At 44.3% G+C, this 25,725-nt stretch overlaps 2 protein-coding genes across 18 annotated transcripts in view; both read left to right on the forward strand.

Annotated features, from left to right (window-relative positions):
• The first annotated feature begins 617 nt into the window (after positions 1-617).
• ptmab (prothymosin alpha b) lies at positions 618-3,146 on the forward strand. Its single transcript, XM_058067187.1, has 5 exons — positions 618-864; positions 2,090-2,155; positions 2,226-2,310; positions 2,386-2,471; positions 2,542-3,146. Exons 1-5 carry the CDS (start codon positions 820-822, stop codon positions 2,584-2,586), a joined length of 327 nt encoding a protein of 108 aa, XP_057923170.1. The 5' UTR covers positions 618-819; the 3' UTR covers positions 2,587-3,146.
• Positions 3,147-7,674: 4,528 nt separating this feature from the next.
• dlg1b (discs large MAGUK scaffold protein 1b) overlaps positions 7,675-25,725 on the forward strand; it is a 30,853-nt gene continuing 12,802 nt past the window's right edge. For 2 of the 17 annotated variants that reach the window (XM_058068725.1, XM_058068722.1), the window contains exons 1-6: positions 7,677-8,076; positions 9,227-9,358; positions 11,797-11,963; positions 14,118-14,183; positions 23,132-23,299; positions 23,763-23,909. In XM_058068725.1, coding sequence (XP_057924708.1) covers positions 8,058-8,076; positions 9,227-9,358; positions 11,797-11,963; positions 14,118-14,183; positions 23,132-23,299; positions 23,763-23,909 — 699 coding nt within the window. In that variant the 5' untranslated portion in view covers positions 7,677-8,057. Of the gene's footprint in view, positions 8,077-9,226; positions 9,359-11,796; positions 11,964-14,117; positions 14,184-15,143; positions 15,421-17,699; positions 18,585-23,131; positions 23,300-23,762; positions 23,910-25,725 lie in introns of those variants that run through there. The other 15 variants (XM_058068726.1, XM_058068724.1, XM_058068720.1 and 12 more) reach the window with 14 other exon arrangements.

Raw genomic sequence — 25,725 nt, forward strand, 5'->3', positions numbered from 1 at the left:
GGCTTGTGCTGAAGCAAACGTCGACTGTAACGCAAATCGAATGTTTTAGGTGAAAAGACGAAAGTGACAAGTGCGCCATTCGGAGGCGAGATAGTTTCCAAGATGGCTGCCGGGGAGGGGAGGGGAGGGGCTGCGAGTAGACATGGCGGCAGTGCTCCACTTTCGTCTTCAACGTTTTCAGGAATGTTCTGTTTAAGCGGCTACAGATGAAAGAGATTGATTGATAAAACTAAGGCTCGGTTGTCTTTAAACGACCAACTTTATGTTTTTTTGTCGTTAGCACGACACTCTTAGCCTCGTTCACTCCATCTCAGAGGGCGGGACTGGCAGGCTGTAAGCCACCGCCTGACTCGACCAGAAGAGCATCAATCAATCAAATCGTGACACACATCAACCGCGCTTTAGTCTGTCGATATAGTTACTGCGTAACTCAACCAAGAGTTGTTTATCACGGCGTCCTGCTTTAGAAGATGTTCGTGCGGTGAAGTAGTGGTCCATTTTGAGCACTTTATTCGGTCACAATGGCATTTTCGTGGCCAAAAACTGATAGTAGCAGCATCTGAAAGAGGGGGCGTGGCCTCCGGGTTAGTAATTCTAGCCATTGTTCCACTCGGTTGAGCTGAAAGAACACCTCTGCCGCGCCGTCTGCCAATCAGCGGCAGCTAAACTGTACTGCGCCCCGCCTACCAGTGTATATTAAAGACCGGCGGTAGGCAACGTCGGCCATTGGCACAATAACACAGTGATCGCCATTAAAGGAGGGAATTACTTTATTCCACCTTTCTTTTCTACCGTCCTTTATTTTATTCACCTGAAACAATGGCAGACACGAAAGTTGAGTCTGGCTCCGAAATCTCGGCCAAGGTAAGACAAATTTAATATTCTTTCATGTCCTCGTCGGCAAAAAACCTGATTCGAAGCAACATTTTTGAAAAAAGCCTCTTATTTCGGTCCATTCGGGGTGTTAGGCACCGGTCGCGGTATGAAAGTGTGGCCAAATGTATTGTTTACAGCAGATGTGTTGCTTCCAGATGTCAGCAGAATCAAGCGGGTCTCATTGTCTGCGCGGCTTCTTTGTTTATACAAGCTGCTCTGTTCTCCTCATCCGAACCGGCACGTCCGAACAGGATCGGAGAACCAGAGTCACCGCACGCGCTTTTGGCGGCGTTTTGTTTAAGACAGAATCTCACTGAACGCTGAGCGCCAACTGGGTCGGAGGCCAGTCCTGCTCAGCATCAAGACCAGCGTCCCGGTCTTGGAAGATTCGACGCTGCGGTTCTTTCTTTCGATAGACACGATCCGGTTTGTTTACCGTGACCGATGCTACGCTCGGTGCTGGTTCTTCTCCGGCTCTGTGCATTGTACGAGCTCGGCAGCTTCCGCTTTTTCTCTATGGCGTGTGCGTGTTGGCGGCGCGCGTGCGTCTCGGGAGGAAAGTTTGTCTTTTCTTTTTTAGCAATGCAGCCCACTTGTGTGCGTGTACGTGCGTGCGTGGAGGTGTGATTTGTGTGTTCGTGCTTTGTGTCTTCATCTGCGTCTCAACTAAATCAGCTTGTAGACGTTTACATTACATACATAGTTAATCTGAACATTAATCTAACTATTTTCTATTAATCTAACCCTGGTGATGTTGCGTCTCAAACCCATTTTTATTTGGATTGAACGTAATGCAATCTAAGTTTTCCGGTGTGATATACGCCATGTGTCTTCGTCTTCTTCTATTGTCCTCCGTTACAAGCAGCCGCGTGCACCGCGCGCTCACACAGCCTCCTCCCCCGCCCCCCACGTTACCCCTCCCCCTTGCTGGGCGCCCTCCTGTGTGGTTTAAATGGAGCGTTGCATCATGGGTATTGCAGTACGTCTCCCGGGCGTGTCTGGTGACATATGGCGACTTGCACTGCACTACCCACAATACCCTGGGGCCACCTCTCACAACTATCATATTACCACACTTTGGAGAGGAAGGAGGGGCCTGCATGAACCAATAGAGAGCTGGGCATGCACTGCTGCTAGCGTAACATGAAATATGAATGTAATGTGGTTCAATTTAATTGACTTTAATTTAACAAAATGTTTCATTTACTTTCAGGACTTGAAGGAGAAGAAGCTGGTGGAGGAGAAGGAGAATGGCAAAGATGCTGCCACCAATGGAAAGGTAAGATGGTCTGCTCGCATATATATACGAATACAGCACTAAAGAACTTAATGAACCGCTTATGCCCCAGGAGAACGAGGAGAATGGTGAACCAGACATAGATGATGAGGAAGATGAGGAGGTGGACGAAGAGGACGAGGAAGATGATGGAGAAGGTGCCTGAGAGTTTTGAAGCGCCCTTGTTCCCGCTAAATCGGTATATTTCATCATGGAAATTCGCATTCCCACAGGCGACGAGGAAGACGAGGAGGAGGATGACGATGAGCTGGAGGGTGGCACAAAACGGGCGGCCGAAGACGACGAAGATGACGACGAGGTGAGGCAAAGTTCCAATGATGTTACCTTCAACACACAGAGCTTCTAAAAGTGCCGTCTTCCTCTTTCAGGATGACGTCGAGACCAAGAAGCAGAAAACCGATGACGACGATTGATAGGTTTTTCTCCTGCCGTGTCCTGCTGGACCACTTCCTGGTTCTTCACCTCAGGGGGAGGGGCTGGAGGACAAAGAATAAAATAAGCAACATGGTCATTTAGCAAGTAGAGTTCAACAGCATCCACAAACAACCCCAAACTTAAATTCTCTCGAGGAACCTGACACCACGCAGAATTCTGACTTCAACAATCGCAACTCCAGAGGAGAATTAGTTTGTATTTTTATTTACATTTTATATTTTTGTACATATTGTTCAGAGGAGGGTTTCTCTCTCAGACCAAATCGGTGCTTCTTTAACAGAATCTTGACCATGTTACACCCCCAAACAACAAAAAAAACATACAAAATCTCTTCAGCCGTTGAACTCTTGACATTCCAGTAAATTTAATGTATGTACTTTAGCTGTACCATAACTACTTTGTTTGTCTGTATGGGAGGGAAGGCCAAAGAAAAGATCCTCTTTTCTTTTTGTCTTTTTTGTTTTCTGGCCGCCTGTTTTGATGTATGTGCGAAGTTTGTTGTTTGACAATAAACCTGACTTTTATTTTGTGAGTTCTACCTTTTTGTGCCGCTTCTTGGTCACCTTCATCACATTGACTGGAATGTGTGATGTGATAGGCAATGAATGAATGTGGAGAGCACACCACTATCTCATTGCTTTGTCATATGCTAACTGAACGCTAGGTGTCACTAAAACACTACCTTATATTTTCAATTGCAGCCACCCAAGTTGCTCCCTTAATACCGAGCCGAGGGTTGTTTTTTAAATATTGATAGTAAGCGTCAACGGAACACGTACCTTTTTTTTTACTTTATCTTAACATTGGGACGGTGTCAAGTCACCTACCCATTCCAAGTATGCAAGTGCACTAATTGACGCATAGCAATGGAGTTCAATTTAGTTGTGGACAAACTTAATAAAGCCTCGTCTGCCATTTAAAACGGTCACGAATTCGTTTCGAAAAATTAGGATGCATATATGTATGATTTAGTCGGATTTAGCTTTCTGTTTACATCACTCTGTTACTCCCTCGACCCGCCTGAGTCTCTCTTGACACTGGATAACAATCACAGGGAGGTGGGGGGGCGCTATCCATTACTCTGGCAACCAGAAACCTGTCTAGCAACAGATGGTGTCTTGATAGGCCCTCTAGAGAGCACCACACACACACACTTAAAAATCTCTCATGTTAGACAAATGTGCTTTCTGATTTATCTCTAATGTTATAGAATAGCTTTTCTATAAATGTCTTCAAAGCAGTGAAGTGCTGGTAGATAATGCTTACCGCCACTAAACGGCGCCAGGGGGCTACGTTTGAACAAAAGTTTGAAAAACATGTGTTTGACTTAGGAGGTTTGTACAAACCGGTTTCCTTCCATATTCCAAAAAATATGCATATTAGGTTAATTGGATACTCAAAATTGCAAGTAGGTATGAATGTATGTGTGAACGGTTGTTTGTCTATACAGTATATCCCCTGCGATTGCTGCCTCTCACCCAAAGTCAGCTGGGATAGGCTCCAGCATAACATAGTGAAGCTGAACGGCATCGAAGATGGATGGATGGAGTTTTGTACAGATCTATTATCTTTGGTTCCACTTGGTACTACAGAGGAACACAGGAACCTATTGTAGCATGATGACATCATCACATCAGTAACAGTGGAGTGGACAGGGGAGACACAGCAGCAAAGTGTTGTTTATGTGTGTGTGTGTGTGTGTGTGTGTGCTGTTAATCCTCTTGATCCCACTGACAGCAGCTTGGTGCCAATGCACCAAAAAATCCAACCAATTGGACCGCTCTTGGTTTTGAACACCTCGGACCGGGATCCTGACAACAGGAAACAGTTGATGGAGGGTCGCCATGACCATGTTATTGGCCAGACAAACAGGGAGAGCTTGTTACACGTACACGCACAATACTACTACTGACTGTAGTTTACTCACTGTATTGTGTGTGTGTCTATGTGTGCATGAGGAGCCGGTACTGAACAGACACACACGAGGTCATCTGCTGACGTCAAAGGTTGCGGCCAGTACTGAGCCGTCTCAGTGTCAGTGACCCGTAGGAAGAACAAAGGTCTTACGAATTGGTCATTGTGTGAACAAGGTGGTCTTATTGGTAGTTTTGTGCTTACGTGACCCATACAGAAAGTGTACAGCCCACCCTTGTGTACGCCAATTCTAATCACAATAGGTGTCTGATGTAACATATTGATGAGTTACACCTTCTTTCTCTCTTTAATTGCCATTGTTTGCTCACGACAATGGACGCTAACAAGCTAATAAAAAGTGTCATGGTTTGTCGCGAGTTGACTCTCCAGAAAACACCACCCCTTGCGGCTAAGAGTGTTTTTCCATGTCAGATACATTACACTGGTCTATAAGCAAAATGCGTCCGCAACAAAAGTAGTGATATTTTTCTTGGTTTAGGTCACTAATACAGAAAAAGTAAATCGTAAATCCTTTTCAATGTACATTATTGGGTCAATATGCAAAATAAGGCAAAAACATTAGTTTATCAGAGCGTACAGTGTGTCTACAAGCAACCACTTGTATTTGAAAGCCCGTCTGCACATTCAAATACATTTAATATGTCCAACATTTTGTTTTTATTAGCAGAAATCTCTCTCTTGGAAGTGGACAAAATGCATGCATGTAGAGACATTTCATGAACAGAAGCAGGAATTGACTTTTGCAATAGAGTTTTTGGAAATATAATTATAATTATAAGCAGCTGGTGGCAAATCTCCTGGAGCAATATGTCACTGAAGATACACTTTTTGCATTTCTTTTAACCTGACATAATTATTGATTTCCGTCAGTTAGTATAGTGATGAATCCTAGTGCACTGCTGTATTCTTGTTCCTGTGTAAAAAATGTATTTATTTATATATTTTTTGAAATATTAAAATATTTAAACTATTTTATATATGTTTTTATATATTTCCTGTGTAAAAAAAAATATACATTTTACACATTTTGAAATGGTAGTCGCAAAAGTGTTGCACGGTGAAATCTGTAGTAGTAATAGTTGTCCTTGTCAAGAGAACTTTAATACAGTGAAATGTTGTACTGTTCTGGATAGAAAACAGGGTTTAAAATCAATACTTTTTTTAACAGTAATTTCATTCACTAATGACGTGACAGTATTTTGGTTGAATGTAAATGGCACTTGGTCAAAGACCCCCCCCCCCCCGATCGGGGCCACTGATCTAATCCTACTTGTCACTGTGAAAAACAAGGTTGTCTTTTTCTAGTCCCATTGGTCCTTGTGAAAAACAAAGTGGTCTTCATCCAGTCCCATTCGTTCTTGTAAAGAACAAGGTCATTGTGAGGAACAAGGTGGTCTTCTAGTCCTACTGGTAATTTTGAAGATCATTGTGGTCTTTTCCTATAGTCTCATTGGTCATTGCGAAGAACAATGTGGTCTTTTTCTAGTCCTATTAGTCATTGTGTAGAACAAGGTGGTCTTCTATGTATATTGGCGTCAGGCTTGTGCAGGATGTGTGCGGGATTTATCATTCATCTGTCAACATGTGATTAGAGCACCACAACATGGTCACCATCTTGTCACTAAGCTCTACACACACACATGCACGCACGTGCGCACACACACACACACACATTTACATGGAATATTCAAGTACAACACTTCTAGAGCCTGCTTTTATTTTGAAAAGCTAACTGAGTACTTCTATTCTCAGGCCAACTATCTGGATATGTCTGCTCTCAGGATAAGTAACTGAGTATTTCTACACTTGGGACAAGTAACTGAGCACTTCTCTTATCAGGTAAGTATTTGAGTATAGTTCTCCTCGCAGGCCAAGTACTGAGTACTTCAACCCTCTGTACAACTCTGAGGATTTCTACTGGGTATTTCTACTATGAGGCCAGGTAATTGAGTGCTTCTACTAATTGAGTATTTTTCCTTCCTGGACAAGTAATTGTGAACTTGAACAAAACATTAATTCATTCATTTTCTACTGCTTATCCTCACAAGGGTCGTGGGTGTGCTGGAGCCTATCCCAGCTGTCTTTGGGTGAGAGGCGGGGTACACCCTGGACTGGTGGCCAGCCAATCACAGGGCACATATAGACAAACAACCATTCACACCACACTCACATACGGACAATTAACCTAGCATGTTTTTGGAATGTGGGAGGAAGCCGGAGTAGCCGGAGAAAACCCACGCATGCACGGGGAGAACATGCAAACTCCACACAGAGATTGCAGAGAGTGGAATCGAACTCCATTCTCCGAGCTGTGGCGTATAATCTCTGTGGCCTGCACGCTAAGCACTCGTCCGGAGTACCCGGAGAAAACCCAGGCATGCAACATGCAAACTCCACACAGAGGTGCCCGAAGGTGGAATTGAACTCTGGTCTCCTAGCTGTGTGGCCTGCACGCTAACCACTCTATCACCGTGCAGCCTCAAACAAAACATTCATTAATTCATTTTCTACCGCTTTTTCCTCACAAGGGTCGCGGGGGATTCGAACAAAACATTTGCAGAAAAATAAAGTTGCACCAAACCTCAAAGTTTAAACCTTTTAACTGTGACTTGCTTTTTCTTTGGCTTTTTTAAAACACTTCCTCAAAAAGAAGGATTAGTCCCAACAAGAAGTAAGTGTGTGATTTTGCAGTGCTCGACTTGTTATTCCACTTGTGTGCCAGTTAAAAGATGAATAAAGCTGTTCTGTTGTAGATAGCTAACATGGCATGATAATAAACATTCATTAAAGGTGACATCTAAAAATAAGTCATAAAACCACTGACAGGAAAAGACCAGGAAGAAGAGCAGACTGCTTGACCTTTCACCTCACAGACTTCACATTCGGCAGCTACACACACACACACACACACACACACACACACACACACACACACACACACACACAGTACATGTTCTAAAGTGGGTCCCATCAGCACCAGCTCGATGCTGTCATAAAGAGTCCTAAATAGAATAGGACAACTTCTTCCTCTTCTTTAATCCCTCCTCCCGCCAAGGTGGGCAGTGCGGGAAGGGACGGGGCGGGTAGGGGGGGGGTCACATGGTAGACGCCATTTTGGAGGAAAGTTTGAAATGGGAGGAAGAGGAGGAGGAGGAGGAGAAAGAGGAGGAGGGATTTACTCGCACAACTTTGACACGAACGCACAGCAGGCGCGTGCACGAATAGTGGCGTGCGCGCGTGTCTTGGCATTACGACAAACAAGTTCTGTTCTGGCTTTGGTTCTCCTGGGCCGGCCCACACACGCACAGGCGAGCACAGGGTTCGTCCAGGACTGGAGTGACTCGGAGTGACTCGGATTTGGGACGTGTCACAGCCGAGTTTAGTTTGTGTCGTCTTGACAGCCAACCGCTGTAATCCACCGTACCGCCGGGGGGGCAGTGAGTGCTGTGCGGCTAGCACGGACAGAGCTCCGTACGGAACCGAGCCAAGCTGAACCGGAGCGGAGTCCCGCGACATGCCCGTCAGAAAGAAAGGTAAGCGGCTTTCTCCACTAACTAGCGAGCTAGCATGCTAACCCCGACTCGCCGGGGAGAAAGTCCAAATAGAGACACCTGTTCCAGAACCGGGTAGAAACTAACTCGGACAAAGTGTCACACTGGCCCACACCAATCTGCCTCACTCAGACTGGACGGAACCGGGCCTGGCCGGGTCGCTAAAGTGACTTAAAGAAAAAGAGCTAGCCTGTTAGCTTGTCGTGCTAATCAAGTTGGGAATGGAGAAGCTTGTTTGGAGGCTAAAAAATTCTCAGACTGAACGCAAACTATTCCTGTCATCGCCAACACATCTTGTACATTTTTACCACACATCCTTTCATCTCTTGCCATTAATCCGCGCTTTAATAAACTTTTATTTTTATTGCTCTAATGGCGTTAGAGGCAGCCTAAAAGTCTTGTTTTTATTTCCATGACAACAACTTAAGTCCATGCAACTAAATGATCAATAGTTTAGTGACCACAGTGGGGACATTCATTACATGACAAGCCTTTGTTTTGTTTTTTAAGTAGACTTTTCACTTTTCCAGCTAAAACAATTGAAGTCAGAATTATTGATAAGCTGCTCTGTGATCGATACAGTGAATTAAAAAGGCCCCCAATAAATGTAATACATTTTCATTCATTCATTCATTTTCTACTGCTTTTTCCTCACGAGGGTCGTGGGGGTGCTGGAGCCTATCCCAGCTGTCTTCGGGCGAGAGGCGGGGTACACCCTGGACTGGTCGCCAGCCAATCACAGGGCACATATAGACAAACAACCATTCACACTCACATTCATACCTATGGACAATTTGGAGTGGCCAATTAACCTAGCATGTTTTTGGAATGTGGGAGGAAACCGGAGTACCGGGAGAAAACCCACGCATGCACGGGGAGAACATGCAAACTCCACACAGAGATGGCTGAGGGTGGAATTGAACCCTGGTCTCCTAGCTGTGAGGTCTGCGCGCTAACCACTCGTCCGCCGTGCCGCCCTGTAATACATTTTATGGCTGCTAATTTCAGACACTTTTAAAGTGAAAAGCAGGAATTTCTCCAGGATTAAGAGTGAAATCAATTACTTGTGTGGGACATCCCACCTCATCCTCCTGTCCTCGCACTCACTCGGCCTCTTCTTCCTGTCACACAGATGCACAGCGGGCGCTGTCCCTCCTGGAGGAGTACCGGGCTAAACTGAATCATGCCGAGGACCGACAGCTGCGCGTCTCCATCCAGAGGGTCATCGACATCTTCCAAAGTAACCTCTTCCAGGCGCTCATTGGTATGTCCCTCCACTAAACTTCCTCAAGCTTCTGGAAGGTTTTGTGACCACTGAAAGCAGAACAAAGCAGAACAAAGCAGAAAGTGAATGAATGAATACCAATGAAACCAAGACTTGCTAGTTTACTGGCTTGTTGCCCACTAACGGGAAGCAGCAGGAATGTGGCCCTACGTGTCTCCTTCAAACTGTTATTAGGCTGAAAGGAAGAGCCGCACAGGGCCGTTAATAGGGCCATTAATGCCTTTTAATTATAATTTTGTTTTGAAAAGCTGTCCTCGACCCATTTTGAGACACGTGTAAGTGCTACTGACACTAACAAACAGCAATTTTAAATTTGGTTAATCTGTATTTGTTGATTATTTTTTGGAGGTTATGACTGGAAAACAAAATGGGTCCATATTTTAGGTCTTTACCGAATCCCATTTTCAATTTGACAATAATACTACAAAGGTGTTCCATTTGTAGACTTTTGGTCACACTAGGTCTTCTTCACTAACTACATGCAAACACAGCTTAACGGTTGCCTGACACTGTATTTTTTATTGGGCAGGAATCCCTTGCTTTTATGGTAAATGTCAACACATCAACAAGCATATCTGTGATTTCACAATTTCTTGACTATTCAACGTGTCAGTCATCATTAGGATTCAATGGAGCTTTGTGCCACAACTGAATTCATGATCAATAATATGTGGGAAATATGTGCTATGTATTGTAAATGACTTAAGAATGCAGCAGTGGTTAGTGTGCATTCATGGATGCAAGACTTGGTGTGGACTCACTATATACATTTACTAGATACGTGTATCATTTAAAATGTCAACAAACTAAGATAGACAGGATAGTCAGCAAAGCAGTCGACGGTAAATTAACAACCGAATAACCTTTTTTGTAAGGGTTGCTGTGTTTTTCACATGATTGCAGCAGGGACAGCATGTGTAGTTCATGCATCAAACAAAAGCAACTATTGTGTGATATTGTCAAGCAGCATACAAAGGTGGAGGTCTTGAATTTAGGAACACAACCAATCACTTCCTGAATGAAATAATTTTAACTGTATTTAAAAAGGATAACAAAAAAACACTCTGCTTGGGAATGTTATTTCCAACATTCCCATCATAATGAGTTGTTGTTCCTAAGTGAAGATGGTTGTCCTGCATGAAGCTATAGTAAGTTGATGTTCCTAGCTAGTGATGAGGCAGTGCAGCCTTTCAGGTGGCCAATGTTGATTCATCAAAGTGTGACATGATGTTTGATCATCACATGTGTAAATCTGCATTAATGAGCTGCTTTGTTTATGCTGTGCACCACTTTGGCACTAGGTGGCATTATCCAGTGAATGCTTGGCATATTTTAATGTTCTATGGCCAAGGGCTTCACAGAGAAAAATGAAAGGGTGCCGGGCCACTTTGATGTGTGTGTTTGTAAAACATGCCAAAACCAATGGTCAATGCAATTTTCTCAATTATTTTTTCATGTAACATTTTAATTTGTGAGTACATTTTCTAATTAGCCACGTACAATAGAAATATTACATAGGACAATATATTTTTTCAGTGATATATATTTTTTTCAGTCAAATATAATAGATGGATTACTTTATACAATTTAAAAAAAATACAAAATAATCACTTTTTAAAGATTATTTTTATGCTATTTATTTTTACAAAGCAGCAAAAAACTTCATGCAAAAATCTCATGCAATTTTTTTTTTTGTGTGCCGCGGACCAACAAAAAACAAGCTGTGGGCTGCAAATGGCCCCGGGACTGCTCATTGGGCACTCCCGTTCTATGCTGTCCATGTGGAAATTGGCCTCGGAACATGAGGTGCATTTGTGGCCCTCACCCTGATGTCCACCCCAAATGTGAAGCGGCAGCCGGCAGAGCACATTGTAATCCCTCTGTGGACATGACGATTACCACCCTCCCAGTTCCCTTCATAATCCACCCCCCACCCCAGCTGAGATGCTTCAGTTTGTTTTTCTTGTCCTTCTTTCCCTGGCCTGCTTTCAGACAAGCAGATGGCCTTTATGCACTCTCACTTTAATACTGCAGTGGGCGGAACTACTAGAATCATTTTGTTAGTGGTCCTTGTCAGGTCACGTGATCGCTCCCTCATGTCCTCATGTTTGGACTTCATAGTTTTATCAAGGCTGCAGATCAAGTCAGGCTGCAGTGGAGGCGGGGGACGTGGGGGGGTGGCTGTTAGTATTTTTACATCAGCATCTGAGTGTTGTTAATATTTCATCTATTTTCAGTCAACACTTTCTGAAAATAAACTCTCTGAGGGGGTGTGTGTGTCTATAATGAAGGTGTCAATATCATTCATTGTTTTTACTGCTGGATGACAAAACAAAAAGGTCCTCAAGTAAAGATGAGGCACAGCACAATAGCTGCCATGACAACATGTTTGTAACATATCTCCTTCTTGCTGTCAGACATCCAGGAGTTTTATGAAGTGACCTTATTGGACAGTCAAAGATGGGCGGAGTCTTCCAAGCCAGTGGATGTGGTGGTGCCACCCGTCAACCTGTGGGACTTCTCCAGCCTTCAAAGCACAACCGTGACCTCCGACACGCTGCCTAGCCTTAGCACCAGCATCGAGGTAAGATGGCCACTGCACTTGTGTGCATGTGCGCGTTTGTGTGTTCATATGTGTGTGGGCTGTGTCTCAAATGGAATATTTCCGTACACTTCCAAAAGTACTTAGTTCCTGAGTGCGCACATTTAGACAGTGTAGTGCTGTCCCAAATCCATTACTGTTGTGCACTTATCGGTAGGGGTGTCCCGATCCCAGCATGTCTATCCAGTAGCGGCCACATAGAGCCGAAAAAGACGTTGCAGCTGAGTACAAAACTTGTTAGGGACAAACTTCCCGTGGTTGCACAGAACCAAGCAGGTTGAATACGATCAAACTCATCGTGTATTTGAAGCAGCATCACATGGGAAATTCCCCACGGGACGTCATTCGCTATAAAAGCTATAAGCTATTAAAAACTGGACCCCGGATGCTTCAAGACATACTGTAAATAGGTACATTTTTTACATACCTACATTACATTTCTAACATGCCGCACTACAAAATAAACTCGGCGGTCGAGTGGTTAGCGCGCAGACCTCACAGCTAGGAGACCAGGGTTCAATTCCATGTTTTGCATGTTCTCCCCGTGCATGCGTGGATTTTCTCCAGGTACTGCGGTTTCCTCCCACATTCCAAAAACATGCTAGGTTAATTGGTGACTCCAAATTGTCCATAGGTATGAATGTGAGTGTGAACCCACCACAGTGTGCCCTGTGATTGGCTGGCGACCAGTCCAGAGTGTACGCCGCCTCTCACCCAAAGACAGCTGGGATAGGCTCCAGCAGCCCCGCGACCCTTGTGAGGAAAAGCGGTAGAAAATGAATGAATGAATGTCTTTTAGTAGTCGACTATTTGACGATTCTATTTGGAGTAGTGTGATTCGACTATCAATCTCGCTATCGAATCATATAAAAAGGTCATGTAATCAAGATCGTGCCATTCTGATTACATGGGGGTACATGGGCTGCAGCTGAGCATACATTTTACATAGAATTACTTTGTTTTGTTTTTTTATGAACAGAATATTTTGATAGAATTGCAGCCTCATTTGTGTTATTATAGAATTCAAAATGACGTGTCCTTAACAGAAGACCTATACTTGCACAAGATGGAGGCACGTACACACAGCCGAGCCCAGCTTCTCTTGCAGATTTGCAGTTTTGTCGTTCATATGGGGTCTGGTTTAACATCTTACACTTGACAAGAGCTTTTCGAAACTGAATATCACCGATGTTCGACTTGTCTCTGAGACTGCACACTGTTTTTCTTGGTAATGTGAGGTTTTTAGTGAATAACATGGACGAGTTACGATTCCACATCCCACACAGTAAGAGACTTTTGGATTGCAACAACATGATTTTCACCAAGGCGTGACTGAGCAGCAGAGTACCGGACAATGCTATTTAGCTAGCCACACACTTCGTGCTGATAGGAAAAGTAGGTAAGACAGGAGGCAGCCTGTACATGTCAACTGCTTTCTGAGTCACTAAATAAATGAAGGTACTGTTGTTGCACACCCACCATGTTAAGTTGTTTATCTGAGTGTTTTGGCCTTTTTCTTTAAGGTGGAAAAAGTGGCAAATGAGGCATACTGTGTGTGTATGTGTATGTGTGCGTGTGTGTGTATACAGATATATCACACACACACACAGTCAACTATGAACAAACTGTAAGGAATCAGATTAGACTATGAAACTCCTTAGTCAAACACAGCCCTGTGTGAATGATTCGGATTGATATCAGTGACAAACAATATTCACGGCTGCTGTATCAGCATTGGATCACAAGTGAAAAAGGCGGAACACCCCTAGATAACAGAAAATTGAAGAACAGAAATGATTATTGTAATATTTATCAATTTCTGGCGACTATTCAGTTGAAGTGTCAATCACTGCACACTCATCAATTTGAGCATTGTGAGTACACTGTGTGAATGCACTTACTGTATGCACTCAAAGGACTAAGTGTAACCAATACAGACGCAGCCTGTGTGTGCGTGCACGTTGCTGTCAGAGGAGTTCAGATCTTGTTGGTAGCTGTCAGTATATCCGTCAAATGTTGTCATGGTGATGGTCAAGTATTCAAAAATTTCTTGTGACATCAAACATGATGATGATGATGATGATGATGAAAACAAACGCCCTCTTTCTCTCCCCTCACCCCTCCACTGCCACTCAGGACTCAGCTCTCCTAAACGAAATCCTCCACACGTTGGCCAAACGCTCGCCAAAACATGACACACGTGTAAGTAGTGTCAGGCGTTAGGGAGTGCATGGTCCATCAAGTCATCCACATCAGGGCATGTAGGGGGCGGTGCTTGTTGGGCTGGCTGGGTGTCAGTTACTGGAGACGACCTGGAGATGTCGCCACATGCTAACTTAGCATGGTGTTTGCGCGTGCTTCATCCACCAGGTTGGTTTTTGGCATCTGGGTCGACTTTGGTCCATGATGATGTTTAAAGAGCCAGTTAACTCACCACCGTCATGCTTCCTTGCGCGTCTTCATGCTCCGCTCGCCATCATGTTAAGTGTGTCTGCATGAAGCATCCCAGGTGGGCTGATGAATGTGTGTATGTTGGCTACACATTTTCAACATGATGAAACACCAGCGAGGGCTTCAGTCTGAGAATTTTGCTTTCAGTTAATGACTTTTCTGTGTCCTTACGTGGACTCTGACCTTGTCTTGAATGTGAAAATGTTTTGCGGGTACTTTATGACGTCAGCGAGAGCTAGCAGAGGAGGCGGTTCCACGCGTCGTCGTGGTGAGAGACGAACGTAATCACAATGAAGTAAGTGGTCGTCACATGATCGCCCGACTTGCTGGTTGATGTCATGTGCCGGGGACGGGGCTTGCGTGGCAGATGGGCGACGTGTAAAATATTCGTACGCGTACTTGTGTTTTCCACCCACGCCGTTGCTGATGAAGCTGTGACCTCAGGCGGCCGCCTCCTCGCTGTTTGAGTCACGCCAGCAGCAAACCTCCATGGTGATGAGTTTGAGGTTCTACGTTTGGAGTTATTGACAGAACCTGAAGTAGAATATTTGACTGTTTTATCACGAAAATATTGGCTATTTCTCGTTTACTTGTGGGTGTAGGCAACTCCACATTGTTTGTTGAAACATCAGTTTCAATAAACTTTTAATTTGAATAGGTGAACGCACGAGAAAATATGCTCAGATGAGCTTTTCAAAACACACTTTATACCCGCACCGAACCTCGTATTTTGGGACAAATGTTGGCACAAGTTTGAGATTTTCCACAGCCCTCAAACGTGTCATCACTGTGCGGGAAGGCGCGCACTTCGGTGGCTTGTCCCCGCTCAGGATGACGAGGTCCGGGGGAGGAACAAGGCGGCTCTCGGGTGCTGAGCCCACTCACTGGTGCCGGTGACGGTGGTTGTGTGTGCAACTGTGCACGCTGAGTTTGTCGGGCTTTCTCCCGGCTCTCAACAATGGATTGCATTTGTATCGTCACCACTAAGGTAACCTGAGATAAACCTCGCCAAATGCCAAGACGCAAACGGGAGTTGAGGTGCACTTTTTTGCTTTACATTGGGCGTATACCTGCTTCCAATATCGTTTCCTGTTTTATGGCAGTTCGCCTTTGATCGTGTGATTGTTGCTTATATAATGGCGTATCATACCAACTTTGGCTGGCTGGATTTGTGCTGCACAGTTGAAAAAGTTCGTCCTGTGCACTTAAGATTCTTATTTTAATGGATGTGATGGCACCAATTGGACGATATATGTTGTTAATTGTTCACTGGAGACTGCAGTTTGTGTCCTGACTTTAGCTAACTGCCAGTCCTTAATTGTTTCCTGTGTCCAAACTAATGAAAAGCAGTTGCCTTATTGACAGAAGGCTAATTTAATCTGCTAATTGTTAAGCTTTTGTTTTTGTAATGTTTTCATCACTTTTTCTAATTGAAGTTCTCATAGGTTAATTACAAGACTGTGTACAGTAAATAATATATAATATAAGATGTGATATGTTGATGATATGGGTAATTTTATTTGTATACTGGTATAGATTCTTTCAATTATACGAAATGACTTATTACCAGTATAACTAATGATAAACGTAACCAAGCCAGGTTGATGACTGCGTGCTGTGGCTGGTATATAAGATGAATTTAATGCTGTCATGGTGAGAAGAAACATTAGTGTGTGGAAGTATTTACTCAGCAGAGTGCTCAGTCGTGGCACAAAATCATTATAAACACTGAACAATCCTCTCTTGAGCTAAACAGGTGGAATTGGTGATAAACCTTGGCAAAGTTGGATGAATCTTATCTTATAGCGCATGTGTGGAAGCTAGCAGGGTTAGCATGTGTGGTTGTGTGTGGGCAACTCATTTAGATATATTATAAAAATGTTTTACTGCGCTTTTTGAAATGTGCATCAGAATCACTTCTCTGCCGTGTTGGCACCTGCTAATATCGCCACACTGTGCGGATTGCGGAACTACCATCTTGTATTGACGTTCCGTGTGATCCCTATTATTGTGCAAATTAAAAAAAGTCTGTAAAATATGTAATCATTTGACTACAGCTTGTCCCATGCAAAGATTATGCTAGTGTGTGTGTGTGTGTGTGAGAGAGAGATCACTAACGTTTCAATCTCATTCTACTTTCTGTCGTCTTTTACCCATTTGCACTGCCTCTCTGGCAGTAGCTGGCTAGATGATGGACGAGCTGGAAGTGGCTATCACATAGATGCTAACTTAGTTTTTAAAGTGTCACTTAACAATCTTGCTCTCTTATCATTACCTATGGATTGTCTTCAAAACACTAAATGTGTGAGTTAGTTGTCCATCAAACATGTAGTGTGTCCAGTCTTTAGCTCATTGCTAGCGGTAACTCACCAGCTGATGTTGAGTAATTCCATTGCACAGTGGTTCCCAAACTTTTTACAGTCACATACCCCTTTGAGACATTTGACCTGAAGCCATGTACCCCCTACTCCTGCACACTTAAAAAAAACCCTAAACCCTGGCATGAGTTCGACACCCCTGCTTTAAGTGAAAGTGATGGCATAGGTCTGACCTGTCAATTTACGCCATCTAAAACATCAGCAAGTATGTGGCTTCTACAAAGGATGCTGTTACTACATAAGTGCTCTCTTAGCCCAGATGATGATGTGAAGTTCAGCTACGACTTCAATTCCCCCTCCCCACTACTTCAAGGTGACACTATCTGGGTGACCATCACTGCCAAACAGTCTCATGGGACTAAAAATACTCAAGAGTTGGGAAGGGGAGGGGTTGCAAATGCAGATGAGAGAGACCTCGCTTGTCACGATGCCAGCAGGTCACGTTCTAATCTTTTCAACATTACTTAGTGCCAAAGTATATTTTGTTGCCATGGTAACAACCAAAACAGAGCAATTGCTCCTGACTCTCTTTGCAGCCCTCTGCTGGCCAGTCTTTGCCGGTGTGTGGAGTCACAGTCCAGCAGGTGGCGCTCCCTCCATTGAGCTTGTACATCCTGGAAAGTGACTCACTGTTTGTGTACATATTACATGCATGTCATTGTGCGCATGTCATGCTCACTAATCTTGTGTGCTTTGACCCACGATGGCCTGGGTCATGTGAGGTTTACACAGACATACGCACGCACACACTTAGAATACATTTAGAAAGTGATCCTCAAATCTGAACCTGTCAGCTGCTATCACTGTCACTGTGTGCGCTCGTGTGCTTGCATATTGTGCTGAATGTGCACATCGCTGCCGTGCGCGTCTGTGTGTGTGTGTGTGTGTGTGTGTGTAGACTGACTCACATTTTGATAATGAGGCGCTCAGACAGGAAATGCGCTCATATGGAAGCTAATTGCTGCAATCTTTACAAATGTAATGTGTGTATGAGAAGAGCTGTGCATCTCCCATGGGTCCATGCTTCTGTTGATGGAGGCAGTAGAAGGTGTCAGATGCATCCTGGGATTTGGAGTGTGGTATCGTGGAAAAAGGAAGGGAAAAAAGAAAAGGATGTAAATTGCCAACTGTGGTCTAGTTTACACCTGATCCACTTCCTGTCCATTTTCTCCTCTTCCGGCGCCTCTGTCCTACATGCTCTACCTTCCCTGAGGGTACACCCCCGCCACACACAGCCATCCGTCTTTTTCATGGGTCATGTGACTTACTCACTCCCTCCCCTCCCCCTGGAGACCAGTCACACCCCCACAGAGGAACACTACACACAAACACAAACAGAGTGAGGAAGCAAATGAAACCAGAGAGAGACGAGGCAAGCGCCTGTGAAGAGGTGGACAGCTGAGCACTACATTGTACCAGAAGAAGAAGAGGGAGGAAGAGGAAGAGGGAGGTTCTCCCTGAATGAAGGAAGAGCTCAGGGAGTTGTTTCGTCCTCGCCGCCATGGAGCGATACGAGGAATGAGGGCGGATGGTGAGAGCAGAAAGCAGCAGCAGCAGCAGTGGAGGAGGAGGTGGCGAGGATGGAGGTGGTGTCGGCGGAAGTGTGGGTGGGGCCGGGCGGCGCGGGAGGAGCCGCCAACGCTCCCGGAGGCGGCGGCTGTCGGCCAACAAGATGTCGCCCGGCGCCAAGAAGCTGGAGTGTTTCTCGCCCATGTTGTGTCACTGCAAGGTGGCCTGCACCAACAGCGCCATCTCTCTCATGTTTGGATGCAAGGTGGGTGCACGCGTGCCTGTGCGCGTCCTTTAGGAACCCGATGGTAAGCTCAAGTTGGAATCGACTACTTTGAAATTCCTGCTTGATTCTGAACCATCCCGCTGGCTGCCATTGAAGCTCACTCACAGTGGAACCTCCATAGTCGAACACTCAAAAGTGGTCCAATTTGGAATTCAGCAAAAGCAATCCTCAAAAGTTCAAACAATCACTGTTTAAGGTATCACGCAAGGTGTTGGCATTTTCCTTTTTTTTTCTTTTTTAGTGCTACCACAGAAGCATACCAGTGATGGAAAAGTCTGATGATAAAATAAACTAAATACAACCTACGGCGACAAAAGATAGCCATAGTTGTCAGGCAATATTGACTGCATGCTCACAAGCAGATGCTGATGTAAACAGCATGATGGCGAATGACGAGCTTGCCACAAATGGAACATTTTTACTGCAAACCCCTTTTTCGTCCCTCTCCATTGCATGTCTGTCTGTTGTCTTAAAAGGTGAAGAGTTGAACTATTAGGCCCTGTCCACACCTTGGCGGGTTTCTCATCAAACCATGATTTGGCCTCTCATCCACATGAGGCTGCAGATATTTGGTACTAAAATCAAAGGTTTCAAAACCTCTGGCCAAAGTGTGGATTTGGAGAAAAATCTGATGTGTTGGGGTATGGACGCCAACAACCGCAGTTTTACGTTTCCCAGCGTCACTACCTGCACAACGTATGCTGTGACGTCACAGAGCTGAGACCTTCGTTTACATCACAAACCACATGGATGCCCTCAGAACTGTGTTGGTTGCAGCTATTTTAAGTGCTTTTTGCTTGCTTGTATTTGCAAGCCCCAATATTGCTTCACTTTAAATAGCAGAGGTGAAGAATGACTTTGAGTCGGCCATCTTTGAAATAACAATTTCACGTCCGAGGCGTCCTCCTCGTACAAGGCTCCGACGCCGATTTGCTTTGGCAAGATTCCCAATCAACATTTTCTTGTGTCTTGTTGACTTTGTATTCTAAATCAACATTTTTTTTAATACAAGGTTGTGTGGACACAAGTTTCTTCATAAACAGAGAGGGGATAATATGTGGTTTTAAAAATACCCTGCTACGTGTGGACCAGGCCTTAGTTTCATTCTTTAGCTAACTTCTTTTTACACTTTTATGTTAAGTCACGAATGTTGAAATGTCACTTTAAACATTGCTTGTACTTGAAATGTATATGATGGCTACAGTTTGACCCGGGAAAAGATTAATTTACATTGGAAGTCAACCAGGACGCATTGGTTTCCACTTTGGGGGCTCCACCATATTGTACTACTAAGAATACTCTTACTTGCTGCGTGATGTGATGATAGTGAAGGCTGGTTCGAAACACTTAAACAGGACCCTGAATGTACTGTCTTGGAGTGAATAGGTTGAAAATGTTTAGTTTGACTTGCCAGATCGTTGAAATGTTTTTTATAGTGCAGTAAAGTGTTCCTGACAGACTGAGATGAGGGAGGAATTCAGCTTATGTTGTCTTTTAAGCTGCTGCATCATGATTTGTCGACCAAACTGCTCATCGACTCTACTCGTGGGGGGAAGGGGACATGCATGTGCTTGGGGGTTCCACGTGCACGCTGGTAGTTCACTCAGCAGAGTGCATGTGTGTCATGTGACGTCACACAAAGCATGACTGCACTGGAGGCGGGAACACGTTAACATGACTGGTTGATCACAATGGCCGCCAACATGTGGTTGAACTTGTCCACCCTCCCTTCACATCTAGTCTTAATTAATCATTGATCAGCTGTCACAGACTGTTACAACCATGGTCCATATATCATTTCTCTGGATCAAACGTGCTGCAAAACCCACACAGGTGTCTTCAATTACTGTAATAAAAAAAAACTACAATACTCAAAACGTTTTGTTGTCCAAAACCACCAAGAATAAACTCTTTACTGAGTTCAATGTCTGTCGTAAACAATAGAACAGTCTAGTGTCTGTGCTGACCTCATTGTCGTGTTTTTTTTTTGTGCGACATGTTGAGGTTATGTTAAATTTGCTGTTTTTTTTTTCTTCATTTATTTGTGGAAGCCATGTTTCTGTACACACTGTTGGAGTTGGACATTTTTTTTTCTAATCCCCCCCCCCATATTTGCTGTGTTCTTCTTCATCCTCTTCCTGAGCATCCTGCTATGTCCGCTGATGCGGCTATTTTTAGCATCTTTTGGCAGCCAGTACAGCGCTGCGCCTCCTCATCGTGCTCCTCATGCTCTCTGAAAGCAAAGGAGAAAGAGGATGAAGGTCTTCATCGCCTCACTCTGTGTGGGTGACGTCTCATTGCCGTCTCATTCATTTTACATCTTTGCCAGTGCAAAGATAAATTAATATTTTATTAATCCACAACAGGGGAAATTACCTTTGGCAGTACAAAAAAACAATACACACTAAAAACACAGTTCCACAATACCAGTTATACTACTTATGTTAATATATGTGAACCTCCCTTGAACCTTGCTGTTCTTGAATGCAAAAAGAGGGAGCCTGTTACTGTGGCTGCTTGTCTGAGCTGCAAAAGTCTCATGTAAAGCGGATGCAGTGGTTGAGGATAGCCTACATCAGACACCTCATCCTCTTTTCCACTAACTCCCCCGCAGCCACGATGAAGCCTGTTACAGTCATTTTCCTGCCAAAGAAGCACCTGCTCACTCCTTTTTTTTGTCTGGTACATTTATAGTCTATAGACCAGTCCAGTTTGTAGTTGATGTGGACTCCCAGATGTTTACAGGACTCGAATAATAACACGCTGGCGCGTTATCGTTTCTTCCTATCGACGTCTACAATCATCTTCTTAGTCTTACAGGTGTTCAAAATGACACCATGCATCTAGACCGTGAAGGCATCAATACGATCCTTTTACTTCATTTCATCTGCTCTCTTTACGAATACCACAACAGCTGTATCGTGGATGTGACAAGATGCTGACCTGTTTGTGAAGTCAGCAGTGTACAGGGTGAAGGGGTGTAATTCTGTCCCCTGAGGGACCCCAGTTTTTGTTTCCAATGTCCCAAAGACATAGCCCCCTAATCCGACCTACGGTGGTCACTGTGTTAGGTAGTCATGAATCCAAACAAAACCGTTTTTTTTGTCCACGAGTGTTGTCTGCACGTGTGGCCAGCGTTAGACAGCTTCACACCGGTTCCATTTGAGTGGGCTCACTGCTTCGTGACGCTCTTCCATCTGCCACTGTGGTGACTTCCTGTGTGACAGGTCCCACGACCATATGAGCAACTTTGATTTAATTTGTTTAATATTCCTGTAATGCTATTGTAAAGGGCACATTTGTGGCATCTCAATCAAGGAGACCTCCATCAGCACTCCTCTCCTTATATGGTTGCTCTACTGCTAGCATGTTAGCATCTCAAATGTAACAGTTGTATCAGGCGGGGTTAAAATGAATTACAAACCTAAGTGTGTTCTGCAGAATATGAGGTGAGGCTGCCATGTTAATAGTGTTTCCTGCAAAATGCTGTGCTAATGAAGAGCCTCAAGAAGGACTTGCGCTGCCACATGACTTGAGCTCGGCACACACAAGCAATGACTTGTCATGGCTTTTCACAGAACATCTCGACTGGGTTCGCAGCAGATGTGCCAATGGTTGGTTGCTAGGCAACAGCTCTCCTTCAACTGACCTGCTCGGCGCAGGCGAGTAACTGCTCAGCTTCCCACTTTCAGGCTCATCTAACTTTTCAGTCAGAAAGTATAGAACCTACTCTGCCAATCAGTATGGAATGTTTCACACATCAAAACGCTCTCTAAAAAAGGATTATAGCAATCCAAACCACTTTCTTTACACAGCACACTTGCACAGACTAAAATAACCACAAATAAAAATTCCAATTAGTAGTTAAAAATAAAAACTAGGATTAATTAAATTAAAACAAATAATAAAAAAATTAAAGACACAGAGGACCACACAACTCACACCTACGTAAAAGCAAGAGAATAAAAGTGGGTTTTAAGACGAGACTTAAAGCATTCAATTGTGGGGGTTGTTTTTACTTGAAGCCGACTGTAGAAAACGCCCGGTCTTCCCTGGTCTTTAGTCTCGTCTTGGGTACCACAAGTTGGAGCTGGCCTTCTGACCTTAATGAGTGCACTGGAGTGTAAATTTGAGCAGGATAACTTAATCTTTAAAAGCTTTAAAAATAATTTGAGCCAACCACAACTTGACGTTGCTTAAACACACGAGGAGGAGTGTCGGGGGGGGGGCATGGAACAAGGCAAGGAACCAGGTATAGAGCGAACAGGATGGGCTGAGGAATTGACGTCTGGGTGACATCTGGTGAAGTCTGTGTGTCAGTGTGGTCCTGTGAGAGCAGAGGTTCTGGATGTGGATCCACATGCCTGTCTGTGGACTTGCTGATGTCAGCATTTGTAAAGGACTTGAACAACAAACCTATGGTAGTATTGGTGCAGTTTGCTAATTTCCATTGATGGAATGCAGCAGTCCAGGTGCTGATGCGCCATCCTCCTCATATATTGACTGTTACCTGTTTGCTATTTCAGAAGTACCGGCACCATGATGAGGAGTCATCCCCTCAGGAGGACCAGAGCTCTCCCCAGCTCACAGAGGAGGCGGGCGGCCCAGAGCTGGTCCAGGTGGCTGAAAAGAATCTTTCCCAGATTGAGAACGTGCATGGCTACGTCACCCATGCTCACATCTCACCCATGAAGGTATGATACTCGCCTGGCTTCCTTTTTACTTCACTTGCTTTCGTTGTCACAAGACCCTTTTTATGTAAACCTCCTGGAAGCAAAACCAGTGCTGGTCGAGTGACCCTGAATTTCCTGTATGTTGCATTGTTTTTACTCAGTTGTACAAGTGGGTGACTGCAACATCATCAGTCCAAATATTCTGTCAAATGTATTCCTTTTTTCTCAGCTGACAGGAATTTCAAGCTCATGACTTGAGCAAAAGTTACAGTAGGTGTTGTAGCTGTTGTCACAGAAACACATCAGCTGTGTGCAGCCTGGCTGTCACCATGGAGCTGCAATGCCCCCTTGTGGAGGATGATAGATGTAAACAGACAGACGTGTTGCTACCAAACATCAATCTAGTTGGTGCCATGTGAAGATGCTACTTCTCTTTTGTTACACTCATTGAGACTCCGCCTTTACTGCCGCCTGTGTCCTGTAGGTGGCATCTCTGGAGTGTGTCTTTGATGGGTCATCGTTAGGACACAACCACATGGAGCTCCCCTCCCCAACATTCTCCTCCCTCTACCCTCACAGAGAGGACAGCCCCCTCCCATCCTGCTCCTCCAACCCCTACCCCCCGATCCAGGTAACACCCCCACATACCAATTTCTATACTCATTAATTAATTTTGTCCCTTGAATACGCTTATATGCTTGGCTGCTGTCCAGTTATGCAGTTAGAATGTTGTATTATTGTGTTAAATCATGCCAAAGTTCCACATAATGGGGTTTGTGCATTTGGAAGTGAGGCCTGGAAGAAGTTTGGGATGGCTCGAAATGCTCGGTTTCAGAGGCCCTTGCAAAACTCTTCTTTTGTGATGTCACGGAGAAGCGGGCTTCCCTATGAGTGTGGCTGTAGGCGCGATACACTCTCTGCCCTCCTTCAAGCTCTGCTTCTCTGTTATTAGAGTTATTAGAGCATTGGTTATTAGTGCTGCCACGGACGGGTACCATGCCATGTCCCGGTGTTTGGGGACCCCTGACGTAGGTGACATTTATGGTGGTGTTGTCATGAAAGCATGACATCAAACCCTTTGTGTTGTGTGTCAGTGCTAGATGAAACGAGGTGTTGGGATAGTAATGAGCTACATTTGAAAGGAAGAAGGCGGGGGGAGTTTCGTCATACTTTCTTAGTTTCTTTATTCAGCTGCGGTTGACTAGAATGAGCTCATATTTAGTCATTAGAGCTGTGCTGAAGCTAATACACTTCTAACCAAGTGTTCTGAAAACATCCTGTTTTCCCAGGACACACCTTGTCCTTTTCGATTAGAATGTGATGGGCACTTGCTGCATGTGATGTAATACCTGACAGGGTATACCTGACAGGGTGCCGTGTGGGAACACTAATTCAAAAAGCCAAAGAGGGAGCATGTTATGAATTGCAAATGACTTGGATTGTTTATGTAGATAATTGACAACTTATTGATGAGGTTATTGTTGTATTGGTCCTATGTGTAGTAACAGCAGTCCTTACTGATATGAGTTTGTGTCCATGTATGGCTTTCTCTGTGTTTTGGAAAGCAAAATGCTTCCAATTGTAGGTTGTCTTGGCCTGCAGACTTTTGTAGTCTATTTTGAGTGTCATTAAATGTAGATAAATGGCTTCCTAAATTTAATGCTTCTTGTTGATAGTCCCTTGAGACGTGCTAATGGTGTTGTCAAATGATAATGAATGTTCCCTCTGCATTGTTCTTGTTTGTGAGTTGTGTCCCTTTTCCTTGCCTTCCTTTACCTTAGTGGTATGATCCTCAGTATGTTTGCACGTACTTGAGGTAATTGACAGCAAGCACTATGACCTCTGGTCCATTTAACTTGATGTAAATTTTGCAGTTGGCAACCCAAGTGCCTTGGATATGTTTTCCTGCTTCCTCAAGATGCATGCTTTCTTGGCAATGTCAGCGTTGTGTTTTTGTCAGATGCTCATTCATGTTGACCTTTGCTCCTTTCAGCTGCTTTCCCTGTTTCAGCAGAGCGGTTTTGAATTTCCTGTTGGTAAACTTAATGATGATGGATATGGTGTTTTTTCTGCCTTACAATGGGACGCAAGTAATCTATGGTGGGATGTCTACAGCAGTGTTTTTCAACCTTTTTTTGAGCCACGGCAAGTTTTTTTTACATTGTAAAACATCACTAAGTCTATAGGAGGAACGAGCTAGGTGTTGCCACACGGACCGATATTACATTGCTCTGCCACTCTTTACACCACAGACACTCCACAGTAGCCATGTTTACATGAGGAGGTTTTCTCTTTCCGAATGACTTTTCCGGAAACAATGGTATACATGGACAGGAATATTCCAATCTCTTGTCTACATGCGTCGCTATAATCAACCAGAATAGTCAATAGGGCATGCCCAGTAAAACATAAACACCAACATCACGTTATACCGACTTCCCTGAGTT

Source organism: Doryrhamphus excisus, chromosome 3 (genome assembly GCF_030265055.1).
Source record: "Doryrhamphus excisus isolate RoL2022-K1 chromosome 3, RoL_Dexc_1.0, whole genome shotgun sequence".
In the NCBI taxonomy this organism is placed as follows: domain Eukaryota; kingdom Metazoa; phylum Chordata; class Actinopteri; order Syngnathiformes; family Syngnathidae; genus Doryrhamphus; species Doryrhamphus excisus.

Bases quoted from the DNA above. Each gene is read 5' to 3' on its own strand.
- ptmab (XM_058067187.1), top strand. From the start codon at position 820: ATGGCAGACACGAAAGTTGAGTCTGGCTCCGAAATCTCGGCCAAG. The intron at 2,156-2,225 runs GTAAGATGGTCT...CTTATGCCCCAG, and splicing joins ATGCTGCCACCAATGGAAAG to GAGAACGAGGAGAATGGTGA. The intron at 2,472-2,541 runs GTGAGGCAAAGT...TTCCTCTTTCAG, and splicing joins ACGACGAAGATGACGACGAG to GATGACGTCGAGACCAAGAA.